At 41.7% G+C, this 24,899-nt stretch overlaps 1 protein-coding gene across 2 annotated transcripts in view; it reads left to right on the top strand.

Moving 5' to 3' along the window:
* The window catches only part of Eph (Eph receptor tyrosine kinase), a 1,044,814-nt gene that overhangs the window by 788,159 nt on the left and 231,756 nt on the right, over positions 1-24,899 (top strand). For both annotated transcript variants that reach the window (XM_067142090.2, XM_067142089.2), the window contains exon 4: positions 5,279-5,358. In XM_067142090.2, the coding sequence (XP_066998191.1) occupies positions 5,279-5,358 (80 nt within the window). The remainder of the gene's footprint in view (positions 1-5,278; positions 5,359-24,899) is intronic.

Below are 24,899 nucleotides of genomic sequence, written 5' to 3'. Positions count from 1 at the left end.
GAAGTTATGTTTGAGGGAAAACACAGTTTTAAAAGTGGACGAGGCTAATCAGGTCGAGGGAAGAGTTTCTTTACTAAGTTTCATAGTCGAGGCTTCTCGCTTCCTGCAGCCGTTTTCAATTGTGTAATGGGGGGTTCCCGTATTTAAATGGGTACCGAGAGGTTAAATCTACTCCGCCAGTTTCTTGTCTAGTTTTTCTTCCCATTATCTTTGAGAAGCTAAGGTGTGCGCTCACCATATTATGTATTCTTTCAGTTGTAAATGTAAATCCTGCTCATTTAATATGAAAGAGAATTATTTTTTATTATCCATTACTTTTCACTACAAAGTTTACTCGTAGGAGGGCGATAAGTCCTTCATTTAGGAGCTAGGGATCTCATCTTACTGTGGATTGAGAATGTCGCCTGATAAGTCTTTTTTATTTAAAAAAGTCTACCTATAGAGGTATAATTAATCGAGGCTAGGTTTGGAAGTAGTGTCCTGGAACTAGATGAAATATGGGTAAGCGTGGGGAACAACATTCATAGAGCTGTCAAAAGACTGCGGTTTGGAATCGAACCGTTGGTCTCTGACTTCCTAATCCTGTGAGGTAGTAACAGTACCTATTTATTCATACAGTTTATATTATTACATATATTGGTTTTCTAGTGAAATATAATTTAAAAGGACATTAATAATAATATTTGTTACTTGGGTACTATCGACCGTAATTTCTAAATTCGTGACTAGAAGTGGATATTGATTGGCAAGAAATTTCCACATTGAGTTTTGTTGTATATTCCGGAGATTATTCCGATTTGATATCAACAGCTGTGGAGTTTTTAGCACCTTCCTTCAACTTGCGGTGGAAGTGAATATTGTTGGTAACAGCGACGAGACGCAATAGAGCATGTTACAGTTTTCTTCTGGTCTTATGGACCAACTTGGAAATTTTGTCATGGTATATTTTGTGTTCGTAAAAAAAAAGTGTAGTTATTACCACGTCACGCCAAACCGTATGTAATGAGATTGAACGTAGGGACAAGCTGTCACGATTATGGTAGTGCAAGTCTTCACGCTCGACTGCGGGTATAACGCGAATTCTTCCAGGTCTTTATCCATCAGGCTACGTGGACATTTATACACTTTAAAAAAATGAAACATTCGTTTTCCAGATATTACTCCAGATATTAGACTACTGTTAAATGGAAAACGTTATACTTTCATATTTTTTGCAATCTGCTTTGCGTCGCACCGACATAGATAGGTCCTACGGCGACAATGGGACAGGAAAGGCCTAGGAGTGGGAAGGAAGCGGCCATGGCCTTAATTAAGGCACAGCCCTAACATTCGCCTGGTGTGAAAAATGGGAAACTACGGAAAACCATTTTCAGGGCTGCCGACAGTGGGGTTCGAACCCACTATCTCCCGGACGCAAGCTCACAGCTGTGCGCCCCTAACTGCACGGCCAGTCATTTTGTTTGAATTGCAGTCTCGCTACTTTGTGTCTATATAAGCTACACACGAAGATTGCTTTGGTCATTTTTGTTAATAATTACTAACGACAAGAACTGACTGGTACCGTGGGGGAGGGGGAGGGGTGTGGCGTTCAGCACACGATAGGATTACTGATAACTAGACATCGGATTTGTATGCAAACGCATATTTTGTTTGCCGATGTGTTGACCTCCAAAACCGGCAAGGAAATGCGTTTGAAGGTGAAATTGGACAAATTATTAAGTTCGTTTTTTGCTATTTGCTTTACGTGGCACCGACACAGATAGGTCTTATGGCGACGTTGGGACAGGAAAGACCTAGGAATGGAAAGGAAGCGGCTGTGACCTTAATTAAGGTACAGCCCCACCATTTGCCTGGTGTGAAAATGAATGGAAGGAATGCACTGGCTCCAGAATCTGTTAAATTCCTGCTTCCCACCCAACAGAAAAATGCGGGTCCTTAGCCGCAGCAGTTACTCAAGTCTTAATCTCTATGAGTATGATGCGACGATGCAGTGTTGAATGCACAGTGGCTCCAAGAAGTATTCGTCTGTTAACTTACGTAATGTTATGAGTTTAATTATGATGTCCAAATACATAATTCCTTACTGACGTAAATATAATCTAACGGTTGAGCATGTACGGCTTTCATATACGTTAATAACAAGCCAAAGGACAGCAATAATCGTAAGTTATTCCCATTAAAAACAAATATCAGCAACATCCACCCTCCAATATGTATTCGTCTGCATGCATTAATTCAGATTTCGCAGGGTAGCCCGCAGTTCATCCAAGGCAGACACCGACGTCATATGTTGCAGGCAGTGTGCAAGGCGTAGGGAAGAATGGGACGTAAAAACAAGGAAACAACATAGGGGGTACGCCGCATTGCCATACGTCAATTTAAAGCAGGTAAATCTTATAAAGACTTTATTGAACTTATCTGTAGACCAATTACAACAGTAAGAAGCATAATGTACAGGTTTACTAAAACACAAACATACCATAATGCTCCCCGAAAAGGCCGTCCACCTATCTTGACGGAGAAGGAAAAGCTGCTAGTGATCCATCAAGTTAAAAAAGGATCCAAAATAGAGTGCCCCGAGACTAAACGTTCAGGTCGCAAAATGAATTAGGAAAGACTGTTTCAGAGTATACTGTAAGGAATGATCTCTACGCAGCAGGCTATCATGGACGAACAGCCCGTAGAAAGTGATACATTAACAAAGTGAATAGAAAGAAGGGACGTACATTTGCAGAAACCAACAAAAATAAGGACTTTGAATTCTGGAAAAGGGTCGTCTTCACAGACGAAAGTAAATTTAATATTTTCATGTCGGGTGGGAGAGTGACGGTTTGGAGAAAAAAAAAAGAACAGTGGAATGGAAGAACGGAAGTTGACTGTTCCTGTCATACACGTACAAGAATGGGGTTGCATGAGTGCGAGTGATGTTGGGGACTAACATCCAGTTGAAGGTATCTTGTACCACCGCGGATATATTCAGATTCCGAAGGACCATCTAGTCAAAAGTATCGTAAATATGGCCCTGACAGGGGACTACATTTTCACCCAGGATAACGACCCTAAACACACGGCTCCCAATATCAGGCTGTGGCTGCTTCATAACACACCACGTTATATGCAGACCTCACCACAGTCACCGAACTTCAATCCTATTGAGCATTTATGGGACGTTTTGGAACGAAACGTTCGAGAACGTTCTATTTGCAACAAGAGTGAGTTCCAGGCAGGATTGTTGGACGAGTGGAAGAAAATCGCAAGAACCACGACTGAAAAGTTGATGAAGTCCATACCCGATGACTGGCAGATGTTATTGGATAAAAAAAAAAAGGTGGCCCAACGAAGTACTGAACTCCAAAAGTTACGTCGAAATAGCCAGACGAAGGCTTGGACGAATACTTATTGAAGACCATTTTATGAACTTTTCTGGTGTTTTTGTCTGTTTTGTCAATTATCAGGGACAAATGTGCGGAGTTTTATTTTTCCTTGTGGCTTCTATGCTTTATACGATACATACATATAAGCAATGTATAGTTCGTTGTCTGTATTTACAGTTTCATTTCAGTAAATTATCTGGCATTGTGTTCTGTCAGAGCGACGAATAATTTCTGGAGCCACTGTAAGTTTACGTACGCGCACCACGGCGCAGGGTTTCCAGGGATAATTGATCGATTACATTTTACTAACGCGTGCAGGATTCTAGCGTGATCACTTGTTTTATAACCCGTCATATCTACCATAACGACTGTAACTGTTATTAACTTGTCTGAAAATTGGCTAGGTGACTGAGAAATTCAGACAAGGTACCTCCTAGCATTTTCCTAGAAGGAACGTGGAGAAAAGTGATCATGACACTGAGGATGGCTACTAACAGCACCAGGGTTGAATCATCTGATCTCCGAGCAGTCCAGTTACCAGATACTACTCTAACCATGTCCACTGAGCCACTGGTTAGGAATGAGGCCGACGAACTAAAATAACTAACGAAAATGATGGTGTGAATTGTGTCTCATAGTCTTATCATAGAGAGAAGCAGACAGCAATCAATTATAGGTAGACCATGCTTTTATATACAACAATTAAGGATTTCACCTACGAGGATTATTAATATAATAATCTATGTGCTGTTCAGGATTTATAGTAGGGCTTAGTGTTTATAGAATTTCTCTGAAAATTTTCCGTACCAGTTTTAAATATCACATGATACTTATGATATTTATTTTTACGGAGAAATTGCATTGGGTGCTTGCCTTACACTGGAACAATCAAATCATTGCCTTTATTATAACACATTTCAAATATTTATAATAGTATGCGAATCATTTCTTTTTTGATTGGTTTATATACTGACTCAAGTTTTCTTAGCAGTTACTCTTCACACTCGTGGAATATGTTTTAGGAGAACAATAGAGAAGCTATCAGATAAACGAAAGGTAGAGATAGGTTCATAACATTGATAACTAACGAAGATGAGGGTGTGAATTGCCACATTGACTACGTAAGACACAACTCTATACCAAAGGACGTGCAGTTTTTTGCAGATATGTAATATTACTTCTTCACTATGAAATTGCTACAGAGAAGTACCGGTGCTGTAGGAACATGTCCCTACTTTACTCGACTATCAGGTTTTGCCCTCAGTACCGAATAGGTAACACATGATTGGCTATTTCATTGACACGAGGCGAAAGAGTGAGTCAGGGTATCTTTAAAAGATAGCAGGCATTATAACTGCACGGAACATACACAAACATAATATACAAGACTATGGTTCTTCCCTTTGATTTCAGGTTAGGAATTGTTTGACTTTAACGGATATTTTTTTCTGAAGAGTCTTATGTTACACCAGTGAGTCAGGGTATCTTTAAAAGACAGCAGGCATTACAACTGCACGAAACACATACGGACTGTGGTTCTTCTCTTTGATTTCAGGTCAGGAATTGTTTGACTTTAACGGGTACTTTTTCTGAAGAGTCTTTGTTTCACCAGTGCTCGCAAAATATCAGGTTAGGAATGAAGCCGACGAATAATAAACATGACATGGGGTAGACGGTGCTGGATACTACAACGCCACTACTCTCCTATGGATGGCGAGAAGAATGGATTTTGATTACTGTTGGAAGGAAGGTGGCAACGAAAGCAGGAAGTACGGGAGAAAACTCGCCCCTTTCCTTTCGTCCAGTCTTTTGCTGACATTTTCAATGTCTTTCTTTTTAAGCTAGTCTTCCTATTCTATATAACTAATACACGATCTTATAAAATAGTTTTCTTTCTTTTTCAGTTGTGTTGCTGGATACAACCCTGGAACCCACGCTCGAATGGACGAGATATCCGTACGGACCTCAAGCAAACACTCCAGGGGTGAGTAAACGGCTTTCTAAACAGTTGATTTAAGCTCTCTTAGGCGACATTTTTAAAAACCTCTCAGGGTTATGTACAAGAAATATGTTTCACAAAAATATCAAAACACTCTTATCTGATTGGTGAAGTGAAGACTTAGTATATTATCCAGAAAGAACTTTTAAGTTACTAGGATTCCTTAATTTAGGAGCAAGAAATCTTTCTTTTTGGCGTTCACTAGGGGATGTAGTGATGCTATATTTATAGATCTGTATATATACACTGAGTGGCCAAAAGTCACGGGAAGGTTCCCATTAGAAAATTTATCATGTATGACCCCTGAGCGTTGCGGCTAGCTGCGGAGTAGCTGAGCAGTCTGTCACAGACACCAGTGTCGTGAAGATGGCAACACGTAGTGAGTTAACCAACTTTGAACGTGGGACGATCATCGGCGCACAGTGTATGGTTCGTAGCATTGCGGAGATTACACGCGAATTTGGGTTTCCGAGGTCAACAGTGTCGAGGTTGGATCTTCAATATCGCAGAGACAATGTTACCATCCGCGTAAACCGCCGCACGGGAAGACCACAGGTGTTTAACGAACGGACATCATGTCGCCTCCACTGAAATATACTGGACGCTTGACAGGCTAGTGTAAGTCAGATCACCGCCCAGTTAAATGTTGGGAGTCAGGAACCCATTTCTACCAGCAATGTAAGGAGGCATCTGCACTGCATAGGCTTCACCACCCGACGACCAACTCGTGTCCCTTTTCCGGCACCTCGACACAGAGCTCAACGACGTGCATGGGCCTGCGAACATCGGCAGTGGACCCTGGAACAGTGGTGGTGTGCGGTATGGTCCGATGAATCCCGGTTGCAGTTGTACCGAGCTGATGGACGCGTGAGAGTGTGGCGTATGCCTCATGAAGCTCTCATGGTCGCAATTAGACTCCATTGTTCGGCTGCAGGGAGTGCTGACAAGTCACGTTATGTGGACATTCTTTCAGACCATCTGTATCCCTTTCTGGCCCTAGAGTACCGTGGTGGAGATGCTGTGTTTCAGCAGGATAATGTGCCATGTCACCGCTCCGTGGTGGCCGCAGGTGATTGGAGGAGCACTCCAGTGACGTTATGACCATGGATTGACCCTCCAGATTCCCCGATCTTAATCCAGTGGATCATTTTATGGGATGCTGTCGATGCTGGTGTAAACTCCATGAACCCCGCACCAACTACACAAGACCAATTGTGAGTAGCAGTGCAAGGTGCGTGGGTCCAGATCCCTCTATAACGATTCGAACACCTTGTAGAGTCGATTCCGTGACGTATTGCTGCCGTTTTGAGGGCTTGCGGAGGAGCAACTCGTTATTAAGATCACATTCAATGTACATAATATGAAAGCTCGTGCTACCTCGTAATAGAAGCAATATTTTTCATAAGTCCATTGACATAAGTTAAAGTAGAACGTAGCGTTCACTGATTATCATTTCCTTGTATGGCTGGGATAGTATGGGAAATGATGCCGAGTAAGGGCATTTTGAGTACAGAGCACCTTCTGATTCTGTGAGGACCGGGCCAGTTGGCCGTACGGTTAGAGGCGCGCAGCTGTGAGCTTGCATCCATGAGATAGTAGATTAGAGCCCCGCTGCCGGCAGCCCTGAAAATGGTTTTCCGCTGTTTCCTATTTTCACACAAGGCAAATTAATTAAGGCCACGGCTACTTCCTTTCCACTCCTAGACCTTTCCTATTTCATCATCGCCAGAAGACCTATCTGTGTAGGTGCGACGTAAAGCAATTTGAAAAACTGAAAAGAAAAGAATAAAGAGAGGTTATGTGAGGAAGGAAGTGGCCTACTACCTCACTACTCACTTTGTCTAGTTAGCATCATTGTGGCACTGCCTGGGTCCTCGCATTTTCCCCGTGACCCCCGAGGATCCAATAATCAAACTTCAGACGCAGTACAGTAATAACTAGGGGTCAGATGATGTTCAAAAGTCATCTTTCCTCTCTTTGCATTAGAACGTTCCTCAGTAGTGTAGAATTTATTCTGCGAAGTAACGAAGGATAATAACGCATATTTATTTTGCATTCTTTTGTATTTTTTTCTTTCCGATTTGGGATGCTCGATCATTATTTCATCTTTCAAGAAGGTTGTAGATCAATATATACATATACAGGGTGAAGCGTAATTCGCGCACTCGGGCGTCGCAGCGCGACTCCTCACATGCCAGCAATAAAAAAAACGTCTCTTACAAAATTTCATCTTGCGAGTATATCCGGCAGAAAAACGACGTTGAGATTAGCAATCTGGCAACACTGTAACCACATGTAGGGTAACTACCTCTGTCAGCAGACATTACTCGTATTGTACAGTTGGTGCAATGGATAGAGTTTTGGGTTAGCGTGCAGGAGGGCGAGTGGTCGATCCTGGGTTGAGGCGTATGTTTTTTATTTCGTAAATGTAGTCCAGGTGGTATGGTATCTGGCATCTTAATCGTCAACAGAGATTGCAGTGGGTCCTCTAGAAACCATTTGCACTTGCATACTACGATCCTAGAAATGGACGAACAATCGTTTTCATTGGTCAGCTTTGAAAGGCGCCCTTTCCACGTCGTGGGCGTGAATTTATTCGCACCACTTCATCTACTAGATGTGAAACCTGTTTTCTTTGTACCCTCCTCCAATGTTCCCATAGATTAGTACCAACTATTATTCTTGCCTCGTTCAGGTCCATTATATTTCGTTAGGGCCTTACGTTACCAGTAGGCCTAGCAACGTGCTCTGCGAATAATGTCCAAACTCGGTTACAATTTGTATGTGTTTATCACCATGGTCCCAATAATTCTGCCTTTCAACATTGGGTGTTGCGTCTGGTAACCGCATGCTGTTTAGTACGTATCTCAATGTATTATTATTATTATTATTATTATTATGTTGTAAATGTAGGATACATGTGACCTCAGAAACGGTGTCTTACTGTATCACAGTAGGTAATGTCAGATGGAAATTATCAAATAAGAAATGCGCCTCAACCCAGGATCGAACCATCGACCTCCTGCATGCCAACGAAAAACTCTACCCACTGCACCAACTGCACAGCACGACGTGGACGTGCTGACAGCGGTTGTTACCCTACATATGGTTACAGTGTTGCCAGATTGCTACTTTTAACGCCCGTTTTCTACCGGATATACTCGCAAGACGAAATTTTGTAAGAGACATTTTTTATTGCTGGCATGTGAGGAGTCGCGCTGCGACGCCCGAGTGCGCGAATTACGCTTCACCCTGTATATGCGACAATATGAAAATTTCTGCTTGCTGTCATTTCTTGATGGATACAGTACTTTTGCATCCATCTCTTGGCACAGGCCAGAGTAAAGTGTAGCTTCCACCGAAGTCTCAGTCAACATCCATGGCTTTGACAATATGGAAGTTGCTGGGGTATGGGTAGTGCTGAGTAATGACATTCAGAGCATGACTAGTGCATCTGAGTGTTATAAAAGGTGCTGCTCATAGGGTCAGTCGTACTGCAATAGTACTTTCTGACCCAGTGAGGAAAGCAATGGCAAACTACCTCACTCCTCATCTTGCCTAGTATGCCTCATTTTGGTGCTGCCATTGGTTTTTGGGGTTTCCTTATAACCGCATAACCTTTGGAGGTGCTATTTGAGGATCCAACTAGCCTCTGGGCTGATGACCTAACAGACATGAAAAATTATACATTTTTCTTATATATGGTTACATTTGCTAAACATCTTTCATGGCCAAGCAAACTGATCATCAGTTGTTGGTGACTAAGGAAAGGTAAGGAAATGCTTTATACCTGTGAGTCTTGTGTTTCGAGATATGTGCAGGAACAAAATATATAACTCGGATATAATTAGGAGGAAGTATTTCCAAACAAGTCTCAAGCACAAGCAACGCACCACTCCTTCGCACCCGCCTCTACAGCCAGTCATTTAACCCCCGCGCACTGCAAGGCCACGAACAGATCGAAAGGAGAAGGGAATGGAAACAACAGTTATGTAACATTCCGCTTCAGTTTGGAACTAACCGAGCTCGATAGCTGCAGTCGCTTAAATGTGGCCAGTATCCAGTATTCGGGAGATACTGGGTTCGAACCCCACTGTCAGCAGCCCAGAGGATGGTTTTCCATGGTTTCCCATTTTCACACCAGGCAAATCTGGGACTGTACCTTAATTAAGGCCACGGCCGCTTTCTTCCCACTGCTAGCCCCTTCCTCTCCCATCGTCGCCATAAGACCTATCTGTGTCGGTGTGACGTAAAGTACAGTAACTTGTAAAAAAGAAAAGAAAAATAATTTGGAATTATTCTCCCTAGTGTGTACTGTAATTCTGTGCTAGAAAACTGCCAAAAGGGAAACCACCACGAAGTGTTTTAAAATCAGCTAGTGAATGAATTTGCCGGCCCCGTGGTGTAGGGGTAGCGTGCCTGCCTCTTACCCGGAGGCCCCGGGTTCGATTCCAGGCCAGGTCAGGGATTTTTACCTGGAGTCGAGGTACACTCAGCCTACGCGATTAGTATTGAGGAGCTATCGGACGACGAGATAGCGGTCCCGGTCCAGAAAGTCAAGAAAATCGGCCGAGAGGACTCGTGCTGACCACACGACACCTCGTAATCTGCAGGCCTTCGGGCTGAGCAGCGGTCGCTTGGTAGGCGGCCCTTCAGGGCTGTAGTGCAATGGTGTTATTTAATGAATGAATTTAGAAAAGACGTATTTACGACAGATGGGGCATATTTTGTAAATTGCGCATTTTCGATGTGAGTGCGGAGAGGAAGTTTTGCCCAGCAGCACGTTAATCGAGAACACCAGAGCATCTGAACATCTGAAAGCTGTAACTATTGCGAAGAACAAGTGTTCCCGGGTTTTTTGGGACAAAGTGCTAGCACTACATCCAGCAAATCATTATGTCCATATTATATACATTTCCAAGTATATAATGAGATAATTATTTATCTAATAAGAGACCTGTGCAGTGAATAGAACAGGGATGTTTTTATTACTTGTGAAAGCATTGTTTACAGTGTCTGGCTCCATGGCTAAATGGTTAGCGTGCTGGCCTTTGGTCACGAGGGTCCCGGGTTCGAGTCCCGGCAAGGTCGGGAATTTTAACCTTAAATGGTTAATTTCGCTGGCACTGGGGCTGGGTGTATGTGTCGTCTTCATCATCATTTCATCTTCATCATGACGCGCAGGCCACCTACGGGTGTCAAATCAAAAGACCTGCACCTGGCGAGCCGAACTTGTCCTCGGACACTCCCGCACTAAAAGCCATACGCCATTTCATTTCATTGTTTACAGTCACCACAAAATTCATTTTTGTCAAATACTTCAAAGTCATTTTTAAACTTGATTTTATAGCAAATTTTCCATAAATGTAAGGGCATTGTATTGATCATTTTCGGTGATTTTGTTAGGTTATCAACATCCGCTCCCTGGTAATAACTGCTGTTGATGGTGATTCAGTTTAGAACCTAGGAATATATAAGACCTCAGATTGTGTACTTGCAGTTGTGGAATAGGTCTGGAAACCCATTCTATTTTGATGTCTCTAATAGTATAATTGTTGTGTTGGGTGGGGATAGATCGGTGGTCCAGAGCGATACTATCGTAACGAGTGTTTTTCAGCTTTATACATTAAAGCAAATGAAAAGCTTCTATATGGCAGAAATCAGCATGGAGGCTTACGGCTGTCAGCGTTCTAGGCATAAGTCTCCAGGGTGATTACTGGCATCCATAGGAATCTTTAATTTACCTTAATGTAAAATATGAAAAATGCTAGTTATGATTAGTATATTACTCTGAACCGTTGATATATACCTGCAATGGATGAAAAGAAATTACGACCCGGTCAATGAACAAAAGTTTCGGAGGCCGGAATCGAACCACTGAACCTTGTATTATCAGCCCATGTCTTGGATCATGTTAAAAGTGCTTGGGTATGAAATTTGGTATCAAAATAGAAATCGCAACTGCAGTATTTACAAATAAAATAATGCGGGAGACTTGCCGAGCGGAGAAGCCGCGCGTGTTACATCGGGAGACGCGTGGGTTCAAAACCAACAGTCGGCTGTCCTGAGAATGTTTTTCTGTGGATTCCTTCCGCCTCCGTACCCAGTTTCATTCACCATAAATCATTTCATATTCATTCGCTCCTTAACAAGTTTGTGTCAGGAAGGGCATCCGGACATAAAATATGCCATATAAATTTATCTTACCTCATCGCCGAGCCCGTATCAAGAAATAGGACTAAAGGTTAGAATACATACATACATACATACTGAACCCATGACCTTTGTGCCCTAAGAATATTATGCATAAATTGTCAATTTAATAAGAAGTTCGATTCTCGATAGCATGGAATTGACACGTGGCAAGGGGGTGATTACCTTCGGTCCCACGCTCTGGGATACGTGACGTCAGTCGCACGTGTCAACGGCAGAAGAATCTTAAGTCATTTTTGTGAACTATTTCAAAGCGCGTGTATATGGCGTGCCCCAAGCCAAGTCAAAAATATAGTGCCTATCAAAGGAGGTCATTTATCCCACAAATCGAACACGTATAAATGTTAAATGTCCATGAACACTACCGCCAGAAATGTAGCGAGTATGTAGTCACCTTCAAAACTCTTGTAATTACAGTTTGGTTAAGTCAGAAAATTGATAGAAATTTTCTTGGCGGCAAAGGGAGATGCCCGAAGAGGGGGGGGGGTAACTGCTATAAATATGAAGGGACGCCATGACGAAGCCTTCTTCTGCATTTTTGGGTTACGAAGCGGACGATAAAGTGTTGAGCTGCTCTGTGAAATCAAACAACAAAAGTAGACTAAGCTCAACCGCAGATTTTAGCCATTGTGGCTGGGGTCTTGACTCCATGTGGAGATAATTGTACCAGATAGGACGGTCAAAGTACTCAATAAATTCTCATGTGATAAATAAAGTAATTCGTGTGCGGAAGTAATTACAGTACATCGTGTGCGCTCAGCAAAAGGAAAGTGAAGGGTATTTCTTTTTTTAATGCTTTATTCCAGGAAACCTGAAGAAATATAATGATCTGTAAAGCCACGAATGTAAAAATGGCTAAATAAAAATGCCAGGGTCGCAGGTGAGCCCTATGACGAATACTGACGTGACTACATAAGGTATGTGACTTTCCATCTTACTACCTATTATATCTTGTTTCATGATCTCTAAAAAAATGTGTATTTGAATGGGGATGTACGACGCAGTTGGTCCCCTATTAAGTTTTTGTAAATGTTAGAATACGACTGAAAAGGAGTCATTTGTTTTATTTCCCACTTGGATAAAATTTTTGAAGTCTTGCGAGTGCCGTATGATGTTGTAAAAAGTTATTGAATAGGGTTTCGAAGTGATATCACGTCCAATGTAGATCGTCATTTCTGTGTGTTTACTGCCTATATTTTGTGATGTCAAATTATGATGTTCATTCGACGTAAAATTTTTCGGTCTGAAATTTTGACGTAAAAATATAAGAAATCCATGGTTACTCATTTTCAATCGAGTGGAAGCACGCTGTCGGGTGAGAGTCTAGTGTGATGAATTTGGTCACGGAGTGAAACGTTTTTCGAGGCCCATTTTAAACTGTGTCTGACTGACAATAAAAAGATCTAGTAGAAATTTTCAGTCATTTTTCGTGAAAATCAAGTTATTAAAAATACGATAACATTTTATGCGAAGTTGTTCATTATTAATGCATTGTGCGTATTAGACGTCATGAATTCTAGTAAGGATTTTATTCCAGTTCTTTGTCGGTGATAGTTGTGAGTTGGGAAACAGAGGTTAGTTTGTCGTGTGAGTCGAGATGAGATTTGTGAATCAGGTTAGAGACCTGTCATTGAAGCCGGGACATGGAAGCCCGAGGAATATTTTATAATGTTGGGAATGGAAAGCAATATATAGGAAACCATGGCGGTATTAATTTGCGACGCGTATAATTATTGTGGGCATCTTGAAGCATAATCTGTGCATTTTGTTGGTTAGAATATCGTATTTGTTTAATTATGTCGGCAGAGTTTAAAGATTTAAAGAGAGAGGCCAGTTAGGTAGAAACAGATGTCTCGTGTAACTGCCAAGCGAACTTGGGGGCGAGAGGCCGGCAGCTGATAGGGGTTCACCGCAAGATAACGGGACACGCGTGGAATTGAGATTGTATTTCTCGGCCGGGGAGAACGTTAAATGCTGGATTTAGTTGAAATTTTCATCCGGTAATAACCTGAGTATTATTAGACACTGTAAAATTTGTTTAATTGGGGACTTAATGTGCCTTTGATACGACGGACTTAGAGTATAATGAACAAGACAAGCCAATTTCAGGGTGTCCAAAATATAGAGCGATGGTAGTGATGATGGTTTGTCTGTGAGGGGTGCGCAAACTTTATAAAATGTTATGACGAGATATGACATCGTAATTATATGGCGAGTTGCTTTTGGTTTGTACGTAGATTATTAGGGTATCCAAGTGTTAATAATGGCTAGGGTTAGATTAGATTTAAAGTGTGAGGTCATGAAACAGGATATAAACGGGACATGAATGATGCAATCGTTCTTTTCCAGCGATAGATAAACAACACAGGATCAAAAAAATTGTGAGAACACAATTGCGTAGGAATTTGTGAAGAAACCAGAGTCCGCGGAGATAGAATTTGTTGTCCTCTAAGATTTCATTAAATCATTTAAACTTATGTAGTTATTAAATTCAGTGAAACCGCATTTTGAAATAACTTTAAATCAAGCGAATAACGTGGAGACGCATTCTGGAAATCTTAGTTTGTTTTCTGGGGAATATGTAAATGGTAACGTAACGATTAAGGGGACATATCCGAAGGAAATGTATTTTACTGCCACAAAGTTTGTGAGCATTGCTATTGTTGCATTATTTAACTTTGATTGATTGAGCAGTGAATGTGCTGGGGATAGTAAAGTCGAAACTTTGGTCATCAACCGATGTAACTTAATTGTGTTTAGCCTTCAGCTTAGAAACTTGGATAGTCAGGGGGTCATCAACCTCAGTGACTTAGATTAGGGCCATATGCCACTATAGCATCATTTTCCTTGCGGTCATCATCCACAATGACTTTAAAGTAACTTAGAAGTTTAAATGTCGGTCCATGACATAGACGCAGGTCACATCGATTCAATTAACCCTCTACTGCATGAATTATTTTTCGTTTCCGTTTGGTGAAGAAACTTTCAAGGTTTAATGTTCAACATACGCTCAGTGGTTTAAATATACCAGCAATTCTTAACTGGGCCTAATAGCTTAACACTCGTATGTGATGTGGATTACCATATTGGAATATATATACCATTTTCCACGATTTTACGCTAAGCTTTTAACATTCAAAGACCGAACATTACTGCCTACTGGGTACGTATTGCAGGGCGCAAGTATAGTTGCACGACCGTAGGTCGGTAATGTCTTTGAGGTTGAGTCAGAGGTACTCCTGAAGCCTGTGGTAATATGATGGGGAGGGCCCATGTAAAATAAACGGTGGTTGGTTCGCGTGGATGTTGACGGGGTGGAAGGAGTACCTTTGGCTGTAGGGCTGTTTTGTCTTATGTTATGTATTAAAAAAAAAACAAGGCATCACTGGGATATGTGGACACGTCAACGGCTCACCAGTGTTCTAACCTTCTATGTAATAGGATGATTGTGGTGTCCAGTGGACACGTTTAATTTCAGTGATACCGTTGACATATCAGAATGCTTCAGAATTTCCTGAATAAATAGGAATCTTTTAAACAGACCTTTCATTCAAATAGATAGATTAGAATTACTGAACCCTACCTTCACCTCAGCAAGTGACGAAGAACCCGATACGACCCAAGATACAGATCTCATGAACTTTGCTGATAGGTAAGAAAGGTAGGTATCCCTAAATATGGACCAAAAGGGTTCAGTACATACATATCGCTGGAGACTTCCAACAACGATCGAGATTTATTATTATTATTATTATTATTATTATTATTATTATTATTATTACCGAGGTTTGGTTGATCGCACAGAGGTGAAAGAAGGTGCTGGGGTGAATGGGTCTATCTACAATACTAAAATTAATTTAAAATTTGAACTGAAGGTTGTATTTCTTCAAAACCACAAACTTAACAATTTTTCACTTAGTGAAAATAACAATGATATATCAGGTACAATGCCAAACCAGGATGGAATTTAACAATTTAACAATTTTGGGCTTCAAGCCCTCGATTTACAAGTTCCGAACTACAAGATCAAGTTTACAAAATTTACAATTCAAAATGAGGAATAATTTAGTCAAGGGCAGAAATCCCCCAATTCAAGAGTACTTGCTCCAAAATTGACAATTTTTAGCCTTCCAGAGGCACCTCACACTATAACAAAACTTTGAAAAGAGCTTACATGCTCTCGATTTCTTACAGCCCACTCAAGGCAACATTACATCAAAATCTTACACTCTCTGGCCTCACAAGGCACGATTTACCAATGGAAACACTTTTACACAGCGGTATCTAGTACCCAACCTACTGGGCCTTTGCGAAAAAAGAACAGGTTAAATAAATGGCCCGAACACAAACTGAATGGAGGCGTACACTGCGCTCGCCGATAATGAAATATTAAAAACCTACAGGGCTCTCGGCCGATGAAACTGGGGCTAGTCCCAAAATACTGAGGTGGCTCGCATGGAAATAACTTTAATATATTAGAGGAAAGAAAACAGTTACGAAATCGTAGTCACCTCAAACCAAGATGAAGGGGAGTTCGAGAGGGTAATTCACTCTCTATCCCCGATTTACAGTTAAAGACTTCATGAAATTTTACATGAAAAGGAAGAAGTTTACATTAAAACGGTTACATAGTTAGAAATTCGGACCTTCCCCTCGGATAAGTATGCGGAAACGGCAAAAAAGATTGAACTTATGTGGCCATTACCTGGCTGATGTTCTGCCTGCCGAAGAAAGAGGCGCCTCGCCTCCTGCCTTAACACACACACTCAGAAAGACGACGATCATTAGACAAGGAAACTTGAAGAGCCGCAACTTATATACCCTCAGGGAAGGTTCGAGAAGATTCTGGGCTAATCCGGACACACACTCTCATTTTTATTGGCTGAACCCAAAAGTTACACTCAACACGGAACAAGAAACATGTGATAGGCTGAAAATAAATTACAGAAAATTTTCATTGGCCAGATTCAAAACTGGCGGAATGAGACAGAAGTGTTGTAAATCTAGAATTACATTAAAAAACAAATGAAAGTTGCGAAAACCTATAAACACAAAATTTCTTTCAATAACACTTCCTTTACCTTGCACTGGAGTACATGACTATAGTTTTTTGGTAGTGACATCTGTGAAAAAACGTCCAAACTTCTTGATGTAAACAAACACACAGAAAATAAAACCAGTCAGTTTAGGCAACTTCAGAATAACACAGTTACTTAATACTTTAATGGTGACATCTTCTAATTAAAGTCTCAACTTTATGTAGTAGCAATTTCACATTTTGGTCGATAGAGGAGTTCATTAAGGCGCTTATTTTGAATGTGCGGAGTTGAGGTGTACTCCCGGTACAATTATTATTATTATTATTATTATTATTATTATTATTATTATTTACTCGTGTTGGAATGGATTAGAGCACAGCTGTCAGTTGGCTCGAGGTTTCAACGCGACTGAGACTTTGAGATAATATCAAGTTCGAGTATTTGTAAATAATAATTTGGGTAACTGGATTTGAATATCTTAAAGAGTTCTAAGGTCAGATTTTCAGCACGTCACATTGAAGAAAAATGCCCAAACAAAAATTATCACTTTACGCGTGTTCGAAGAGATTCGAGCACAACTGTCAGTCGGCTCGAGATTTCAACGTGACTGAGACTTTGAGATGAGCTCCTCTTGTATCATCTCCCTATTCTCCTGAGGTTGCTACAATGCTGTTTACACGTGTCCGAATATTGGAATACATCCAAGTGACACTTATATATAGCTGTACCAAATTCTAGTCGTCCAGTTCCATGGCTAAGGAGTTCCAGATTCGGTTCCAGACCCGTTCGGCAATTTTAACCGTCATTGGTTATTTCCTCTAGTTTGGGGGCTGGGTTTTTGTGCCATTTCAACATTAGAATTCGTCTTAGGTAGAGCTCCATCCTCACTTTTTTCTTTCCAATTTTGTTTCACGTCGCACCGACACAGGTAGCTCTTAAGGCCACCACACACAGTAAGCTAAGCTACGCTATGCTACGCAACCCAACGAAAAAATTTGCTCCAATAAATTCATATGGAATGACATATACAGCTGTAGCTCGCTTCGCGCTTGCGCACGATCACTTTTTGGCCCGGCGCACAGTGTGTAATTTCAGGAATCTAGCCGGCCAAAAATTTTATCTCGGAAACTAATGGACCGATTTACACGAAACTTAGTATGTAACTGCTATTATTGGAGATAATTAAGTGTGCGGTCAATCAAGTACAAAGAACAAATTACTACGCCAGGAATAGAATTAGTAATCTTTGTAATTTTAATCATTTTTCGTTATAGCTTTAAGAAATTAAATAGATGTTAATAGTGGGACATGCTGTTTAGAATGTTTAAAAACAGATATAGGAATACATGTACTTAGTTATTAGATGCAGTAACATCAGAATCGCTAACTTCACTGTCATTATCTCCTTCGGCAGAACCTGATACAGGGGACTCAGACAGTAAGTTGAGCACTTCTCGTGAAAGCGGAATCAACTTCCTCCTCCCTGATTTCCTTAAGCTGGTAATGTAAGGGTCCGATGATATAAGCAGCCTATGGAAAAGGTCAGTACTTGTGTCCTTTCTGGAAGGTTTACTGTTATCTTTATTCCTGGTCTCCCGGGCTTCCACGGAGAGTTGTCCAATAGGTATAATACAGTGCCTAATTACCTCATCTCCATGAACCAAGAGTTTGTGCAAAGTTACAGGCATGTAGTACGATTTGTATTTTTGTAAGTACAATTGTATAGTTTCCTTTAGTACATTCCAAATGTCACTTTATCAGTGGCATACCCACACGAAAGAGTTTCTAAGATGACACGTAGATGGTTCATTAAATTTAGATCTACTCCAATAATATCCGCAGAAGTGGAAGCCTCTCTAAAGAATATTCTAGCGGTTTCCATCATTGGTATTGCCAGCACTTTGCTTGGGATATCAACCAATAGACCCGTTTCCTCCCTGAACCGAACCTGTATATTCTTCTTTCTTCAACCAGTTTCTTCTCCTCGGCATCTCTTATTTGCTACTTTCTTTCGTCAAGTGTGTGCGCTATATGTAAAAGGCTTTCGAAACTTCGAATCCATGCATGAAATGGTCATAACCCAAACTTAAGTGGTGTTGGGTTATTTACTCTTTCAGTCACTTCAGAAATATTATTCATCCCTTTGGGGGACGCGCCACATATCTAGCACCTTTGATAAGACTGATAGGAAGACAATGCACTGCAGACTTTTCCTTCCACCACAGTGAAATGTAGCTCCTGTTCAACCGCCCTGTGAACCGCTGGCAGCTCACTTCTGTAGTGAAGTCATCTACAGAATTTATGCATTGCGTGTGTATTGTAGGCTTAAAATCAGTGCGTAATTGTATTGTGTTGAATGAGAGTTATGCGATAAACCTACATGTACGATTTCTTTCTTTAATATTAATACTGTGATATTTTATAGTCATCTGCAGTATTTATTTATTGCGTCCTTCTTCTAGCTTTTATTGTCTGGATACATTTATTAAATGCAATTAACTACATCCCCCGTTCCTCGAGCCCATACAATTATTTGTCTATTTTCTCCCTCAATTTGCCTTATATTTCAGTGCTGAGGTTTCTTATGTGCCGTAGTTTTCGTCTGATTCTGTACAAACCAAAAGTGGTCCCTGTAAACCCCGCGTCCCCTTTGTTCATAAAAATAATTTGTAGCGTAGTTTCTTCAGCTTTTTGTCTTGAACTTAAATACCGAATTTCACAAATTTATGTGCCGCCGTTTTCCCGTGATGGCGTTGAGAAAAGCCGTTTTATATGGTAACCCTGTTGTCATAAGAGCAATACTGTTTTCTTAACATGGAATGAGCTATAGTAGTGGCAGGCTCATCCTGACATTGGTGTGATGCACGTCCTTCTGCAAGGCTGATTCTCCGGTCGATTTTATTGTACTTCAGCAATTTGTCTCTTTTTCTACTATATTTTGTCCAGCGTGATCGAATTTTAGCACACAAAATATTGACAAACTTCCTTATTGACTTGGATATATCCTCGGAACAATCCTCAAAGCCTACATGCTCAATTACAACATTCGCAATATCTTCGTTCCGCTTATATTCCCTGCTGTTCCTCAACAGCTCGAAAATCGACTTCCGGGTTACAGAGTACATGGCTTCTGAAAAAAATTAATTACTCTCATGGTCGCGCCTGGTCGCAGCAAAAAGTCACAGTTTTCTATTCATTAAAGTATAGATAACTCCTCCAAATACTTTCATTGCGGAAATCAAGGCAATCCATTTTGAAAGTCAGCTCAAATTTATATAATTAGATAGCTCTTGGACACGCTGCACCTGAATTTTAAGTGCATATTCCGGACAAAAATATAGTAACTTTCAGAAAATGCTACATACTACATAAAATACATACCTTAATTTAACGTAATCACATAGCAAACTAAAGAAATATTTAGTTCTGACGTCCTTACTGAGCCCTCACATAATAATAACTGCGCGCTCGCCTCGCCAGAATATGATGCCCTACCGCAGGAGAGCCACTTTAGGCCTCCGATGAGATTAGATAATCAGACAGCGCGACTTTTCAATACTTAATTACTGTACCCAAGAGTCTTATAAACACGACTCACAGAAAATGCGCACCGAAGACAAGGGTTGAAAATCTTATTTTTGGCCGGCTGGATACTAGAAATTACCCACTGTGCGGCGTCTAGTAAACAGTCGTTGTATGTGTGTGGCTTCCGTGAATTACCTCAATACAGCAGCTATGATATTGCTTAATTGTTCCTGTGCTTGGTAATTATAATGGGAGGCAGACTAAAGGAAGAAAGTCTGATCGAAGAGACACAAAAATATACACTGACTGACAGAGCAAATGCAACACCAAGAAGGAGTGGTCAGAACTTTATGCCAATTGCAGGGTAGACTGACGTCACGAGGTATGCTCATGATGTGAAATGCGCCGCTGTGCTGCGCACGTAGCGAACGATAAATGGGACACGGCGTTGGCGAATGGCCCACTTCGTACCGTGATTTCTCAGCCGACAGTCATTGTAGAACGTGTTGTGTGCCACAGGACACGTGTATAGCTAAGAATGCCAGGCCGCCGTCAACGGAGGCATTTCCAGCAGACAGACGACTTTACGAGGGGTATGGTGATCGGGCTGAGAAGGGCAGGTTGGTCGCTTCGTCAAATCGCAGCCGATACCCATAGGGATGTGTCCACGGTGCAGCGCCTGTGGCGAAGATGGTTGGCGCAGGGACATGTGGCACGTGCGAGGGGTCCAGGCGCAGCCCGAGTGACGTCAGCACGCGAGGATCGGCGCATCCGCTGTCAAGCCAAGCGGTGGCAGCCCCGCACGCCACGTCAACCGCCATTCTTCAGCATGTGCAAGACACCCTGGCTGTTCCAATATCGACCAGAACAATTTCCCGTCGATTGGTTGAAGGAGGCCTGCACTCCCGACGTCCGCTCAGAAGACTACCATTGACTCCACAGCATAGACGTGCACGCCTGGCATGGTGCCGGGCTAGAGCGACTTGGATGAGGGAATGGCGGAACGTCGTGTTCTCCGATGAGTCACGCTTCTGTTCTGTCAGTGATAGTCACCGCAGACGAGTGTGGCGTCGGCGTGGAGAAAGGTCAAATCCGGCAGTAACTGTGGAGCGCCCTACCGCTAGACAACGCGGCATCATAGTTTGGGGCGCTATTGCGTATGATTCCACGTCACCTCTAGTGCGTATTCAAGGCACGTTAAATGCCCACCGCTACGTGCAGCATGTGCTGCGGCCGGTGGCACTCCCGTACCTTCAGGGGCTGCCCAATGCTCTGTTTCAGCAGGATAATGCCCGCCCACACACTGCTCGCATCTCCCAACAGGCTCTACGAGGTGTACAGATGCTTCCGTGGCCAGCGTACTCTCCGGATCTCTCACCAATCGAACACGTGTGGGATCTCATTGGACGCCGTTTGCAAACTCTGCCCCAGCCTCGTACGGACGACCAACTGTGGCAAATGGTTGACAGAGAATGGAGAACCATCCCTCAGGACACCATCCGCACTCTTATTGACTCTGTACCTCGACGTGTTTCTGCGTGCATCGCCGCTCGCGGTGGTCCTACATCCTACTGAGTCGATGCCGTGCGCATTGTGTAACCTGCATATCGGTTTGAAATAAACATCAATTATTCATCCGTGCCGTCTCTGTTTTTTCCCCAACTTTCATCTCTTTCGAACCACTCCTCCTTGGTGTTGCATTGTCACTGTCAGTCAGTGTACTTGTCTGTCAAATTATTACAGGAGATATAACCATGAAAGACAAGTCCGACTCATTGGCTGAATGGTCAGCGTTGATGCCTTCGGTTCATAGGGTCTCGGGTTTGATTCCCGGCCGGGTCGGGGATTTTAATCGCCTTTGATTAATACTTCTGGCCCGGGCACTGGGTGTTAGTGTTTGTCCCAACACTTTCCACTTCATATTCACACAACACATTACACTACCAACCACCACAGAAACACGCAATAGTGATTACATCCCTTCATATAGGGTTGGCTTCTGGAAGGACATCCGGCCGTAAAAAAGGGCCAAATCCACATGTGCGACACAGTTCGTCCCCGCGACCCGACAGGTGTGGGAAAAGCGGTAGAAAAAGATGGTCATATAACCATGAAAGACAACTGTTGACAACAAATAAATGAAACTCTGCAAATTGATTGTACGCATCATTTATTGCTTTTATAGGTCTATACATTTTTACTCGACATTCTGCAATTTGGATATTTCATATTCATTTTTAATATGATCCTCAGTAATAGAGAGAAGTTCATGAAGCTGTTCCTGATTTAGGCGAAAGTGGATTTAAATTCTTCATCATTTCCATGCAACATTTGAATCGATGGAATTCACCATGAATGATTTCCCTCCAGTTTCACGTATACAGAATCTTCTTCCCTTTCTGTTTCTTCCTCTTTCTTCATCTTTCACGACAGCGGCCAATAAAAGAGCCTCCTCTTCAATTAATCCGCCATATTTAAGCAGCTGCCTAGCATAGTTTAGCTTAGCTTTTTATTCGTGACACAGCACAACATAGCTTCGCATTGCGTAGCATAGCGTAGCTTAACGTAGCTTATCTTAGCTTTCTTTGTGTGGCGGCCTTTAAGGCGACGGTGGAATAGGTAAGAGGTAGGAGTGGGAAGGAAGGGGCCGTGGATTTAATTAAGGTACAGCCTCAGCATTTTGCTGGTGTGAAAATGGGAAACCGCGGAAAACCATCTTCAGGGCTGACGACAGTTGGGTTCGAACCCACTAACTCCCAAATGAAAGCTTACAGCGACGTTGCCCTAATCGCACTGCCAACTCCCTCCTCACAGATGGGCAGGTTGCCTATAGGGAGTCAACTCGAAAGATCTGCACCAAGCTTCTCCGGAGACCATACGCCATTTTAAAAGGTTCTAGTTGTACGGCTGTATGTCAGTACTTAGGCCCTGCGTTTTATTTTTCGAAGGCCGGGCTAAGTGGCTCAGACGGTTGAGGCGCTGGCCTTCTAACCCCAACTTTACAGGCTCGATCCTGGCTCAGTCCGGAGGTATTTGAAGGTGCTCAAATACGTCAGCCTCGTGTCGGTAGATTTACTGGCACGTAAAAGAACTCCTGCGGGACTAAATTCCGGCACCTCGGTGTCTCCGAAAACCGTAAAAGTAGTTAGTGGGACGTAAAGCAAATATTATTATTATTATTATTATTATTATTATTATTATTATTATTATTATTATTATTATTATTATTATTATTATTATTATTATTATTATTATTATTATTCAAAGCTCTTTCTGACTATTTATAAGAAATCTATAAGTACGTTTTTTATTGGTAAAAAAGGCATGATGCTATATTCTCCAAAAAAAACAATAAAGATGTTTTGAAAATATTTTAAATGTAGAAGGCCATAGGAAAAGGAGAGAAAGTTCCGTTGTAGCAACTAGTGTCTTGTTTTGCTTGAGATTAGAATCTAATGACTTTTCCGTCAGCTAGGATGTCGAAAGCCGTTTAAGACATTTTGACTAAATTGTTCTCACCCGCATGGACGACATTTATTTCATAAGTGAAACAGAAATAGAATTCACTTTGAAATGCGTTGTACACTCCCTGACACATAAACTGAGCAGACGCTTGTTCGGAAGAATCGGCGTCAAACGTATACATCGTGCCGTGCATAGGGCTTTCGTAATAAAATATTTCTCTTCTTACTCTTTAATACATACTATGCCAATAAATTATTATACAGTGTTAAGAAAGTGACAAGCAGTGGTTAGGGCAATTTGTAACGTAGGTTTTAAGCAGCCTAAATGGGCGTTGGAAAGGTAAAATAGGCACTAAAATATGCACTGCCAGCACTATGCATTTTATTTCAATTATTATTATTATTATTATTATTATTATTATTATTATTATTATTATTATTATTACAAATTTGCTTTACTTCGCACATGCACAGATAAATCTTACGGCGACGATGGGATAGGAAAGACCTATGAATGGGAAGGAAGCGGCCCTGACCGTAATTAAGGTATAGCCCGAGCATTTGCCTGGTATGAAAATGGGAAACCACGGGAAACCATCTTCCGGGCTGCCGACAGTGGGGTTCGAACCCACTATCTCCCGAATGCAAGCTCACAGCTGCGCGCCCCTAATCGCACGGCCAACTCGCCTGGTCAAATAATTTAAAGATAACTTTAATCTAAAATTGTTCGTATGTGTGTAAACTTACATTCTTCTTCTTCTTCTTCTTCTTCTTCTTCTTCTTCTTCTTCCTCTCCTTCTGCCGAGTTTCCTTCGTCCCGGTGGAGTCTTTGGGACGAACTGTGATGAATATGTTGACTTGGCCCTGTTTTACGACCCGATGCCCTTCCTGACGCCAACGCTATGTGAAGGGATATATTGTTTCTGTGATGGTTGGTAATGTGGCGTGTTGTATGTATCGTGTTGAGTGTGGGTATTTGAGGAGGGGGGGGGGGGTGTTGGGACAAATACCAAAACGAACACCTATCCCCGGATCGGAAGAATTAACCAAGACGCATTTAAAATACCCGGGGCCCTCGAAGCTAAAGCTTCGCAGACCATTTAGTGATGGAGCCGGCTTTTGCATTAACTATTTAAAATCAGATTATCTCCTGAAAAGTGTTAAATAGAGGTTTAACTATTTGGAAGTGTCAGTTTGTTATTGATCTTAATTTTGCATAGTAAAATGAAACTTTACTGAACTACTGAAACAACTTTCCCTCCAGGTATATTACAGTTAATTACTG

The sequence above is a fragment of the Anabrus simplex genome, chromosome 2, assembly GCF_040414725.1.
Source record: "Anabrus simplex isolate iqAnaSimp1 chromosome 2, ASM4041472v1, whole genome shotgun sequence".
Classification (NCBI taxonomy): domain Eukaryota; kingdom Metazoa; phylum Arthropoda; class Insecta; order Orthoptera; family Tettigoniidae; genus Anabrus; species Anabrus simplex.
The sequence above is the reverse complement of the archived record's forward strand: the minus strand, read 5'-3'. Positions and strand labels throughout refer to the sequence as shown.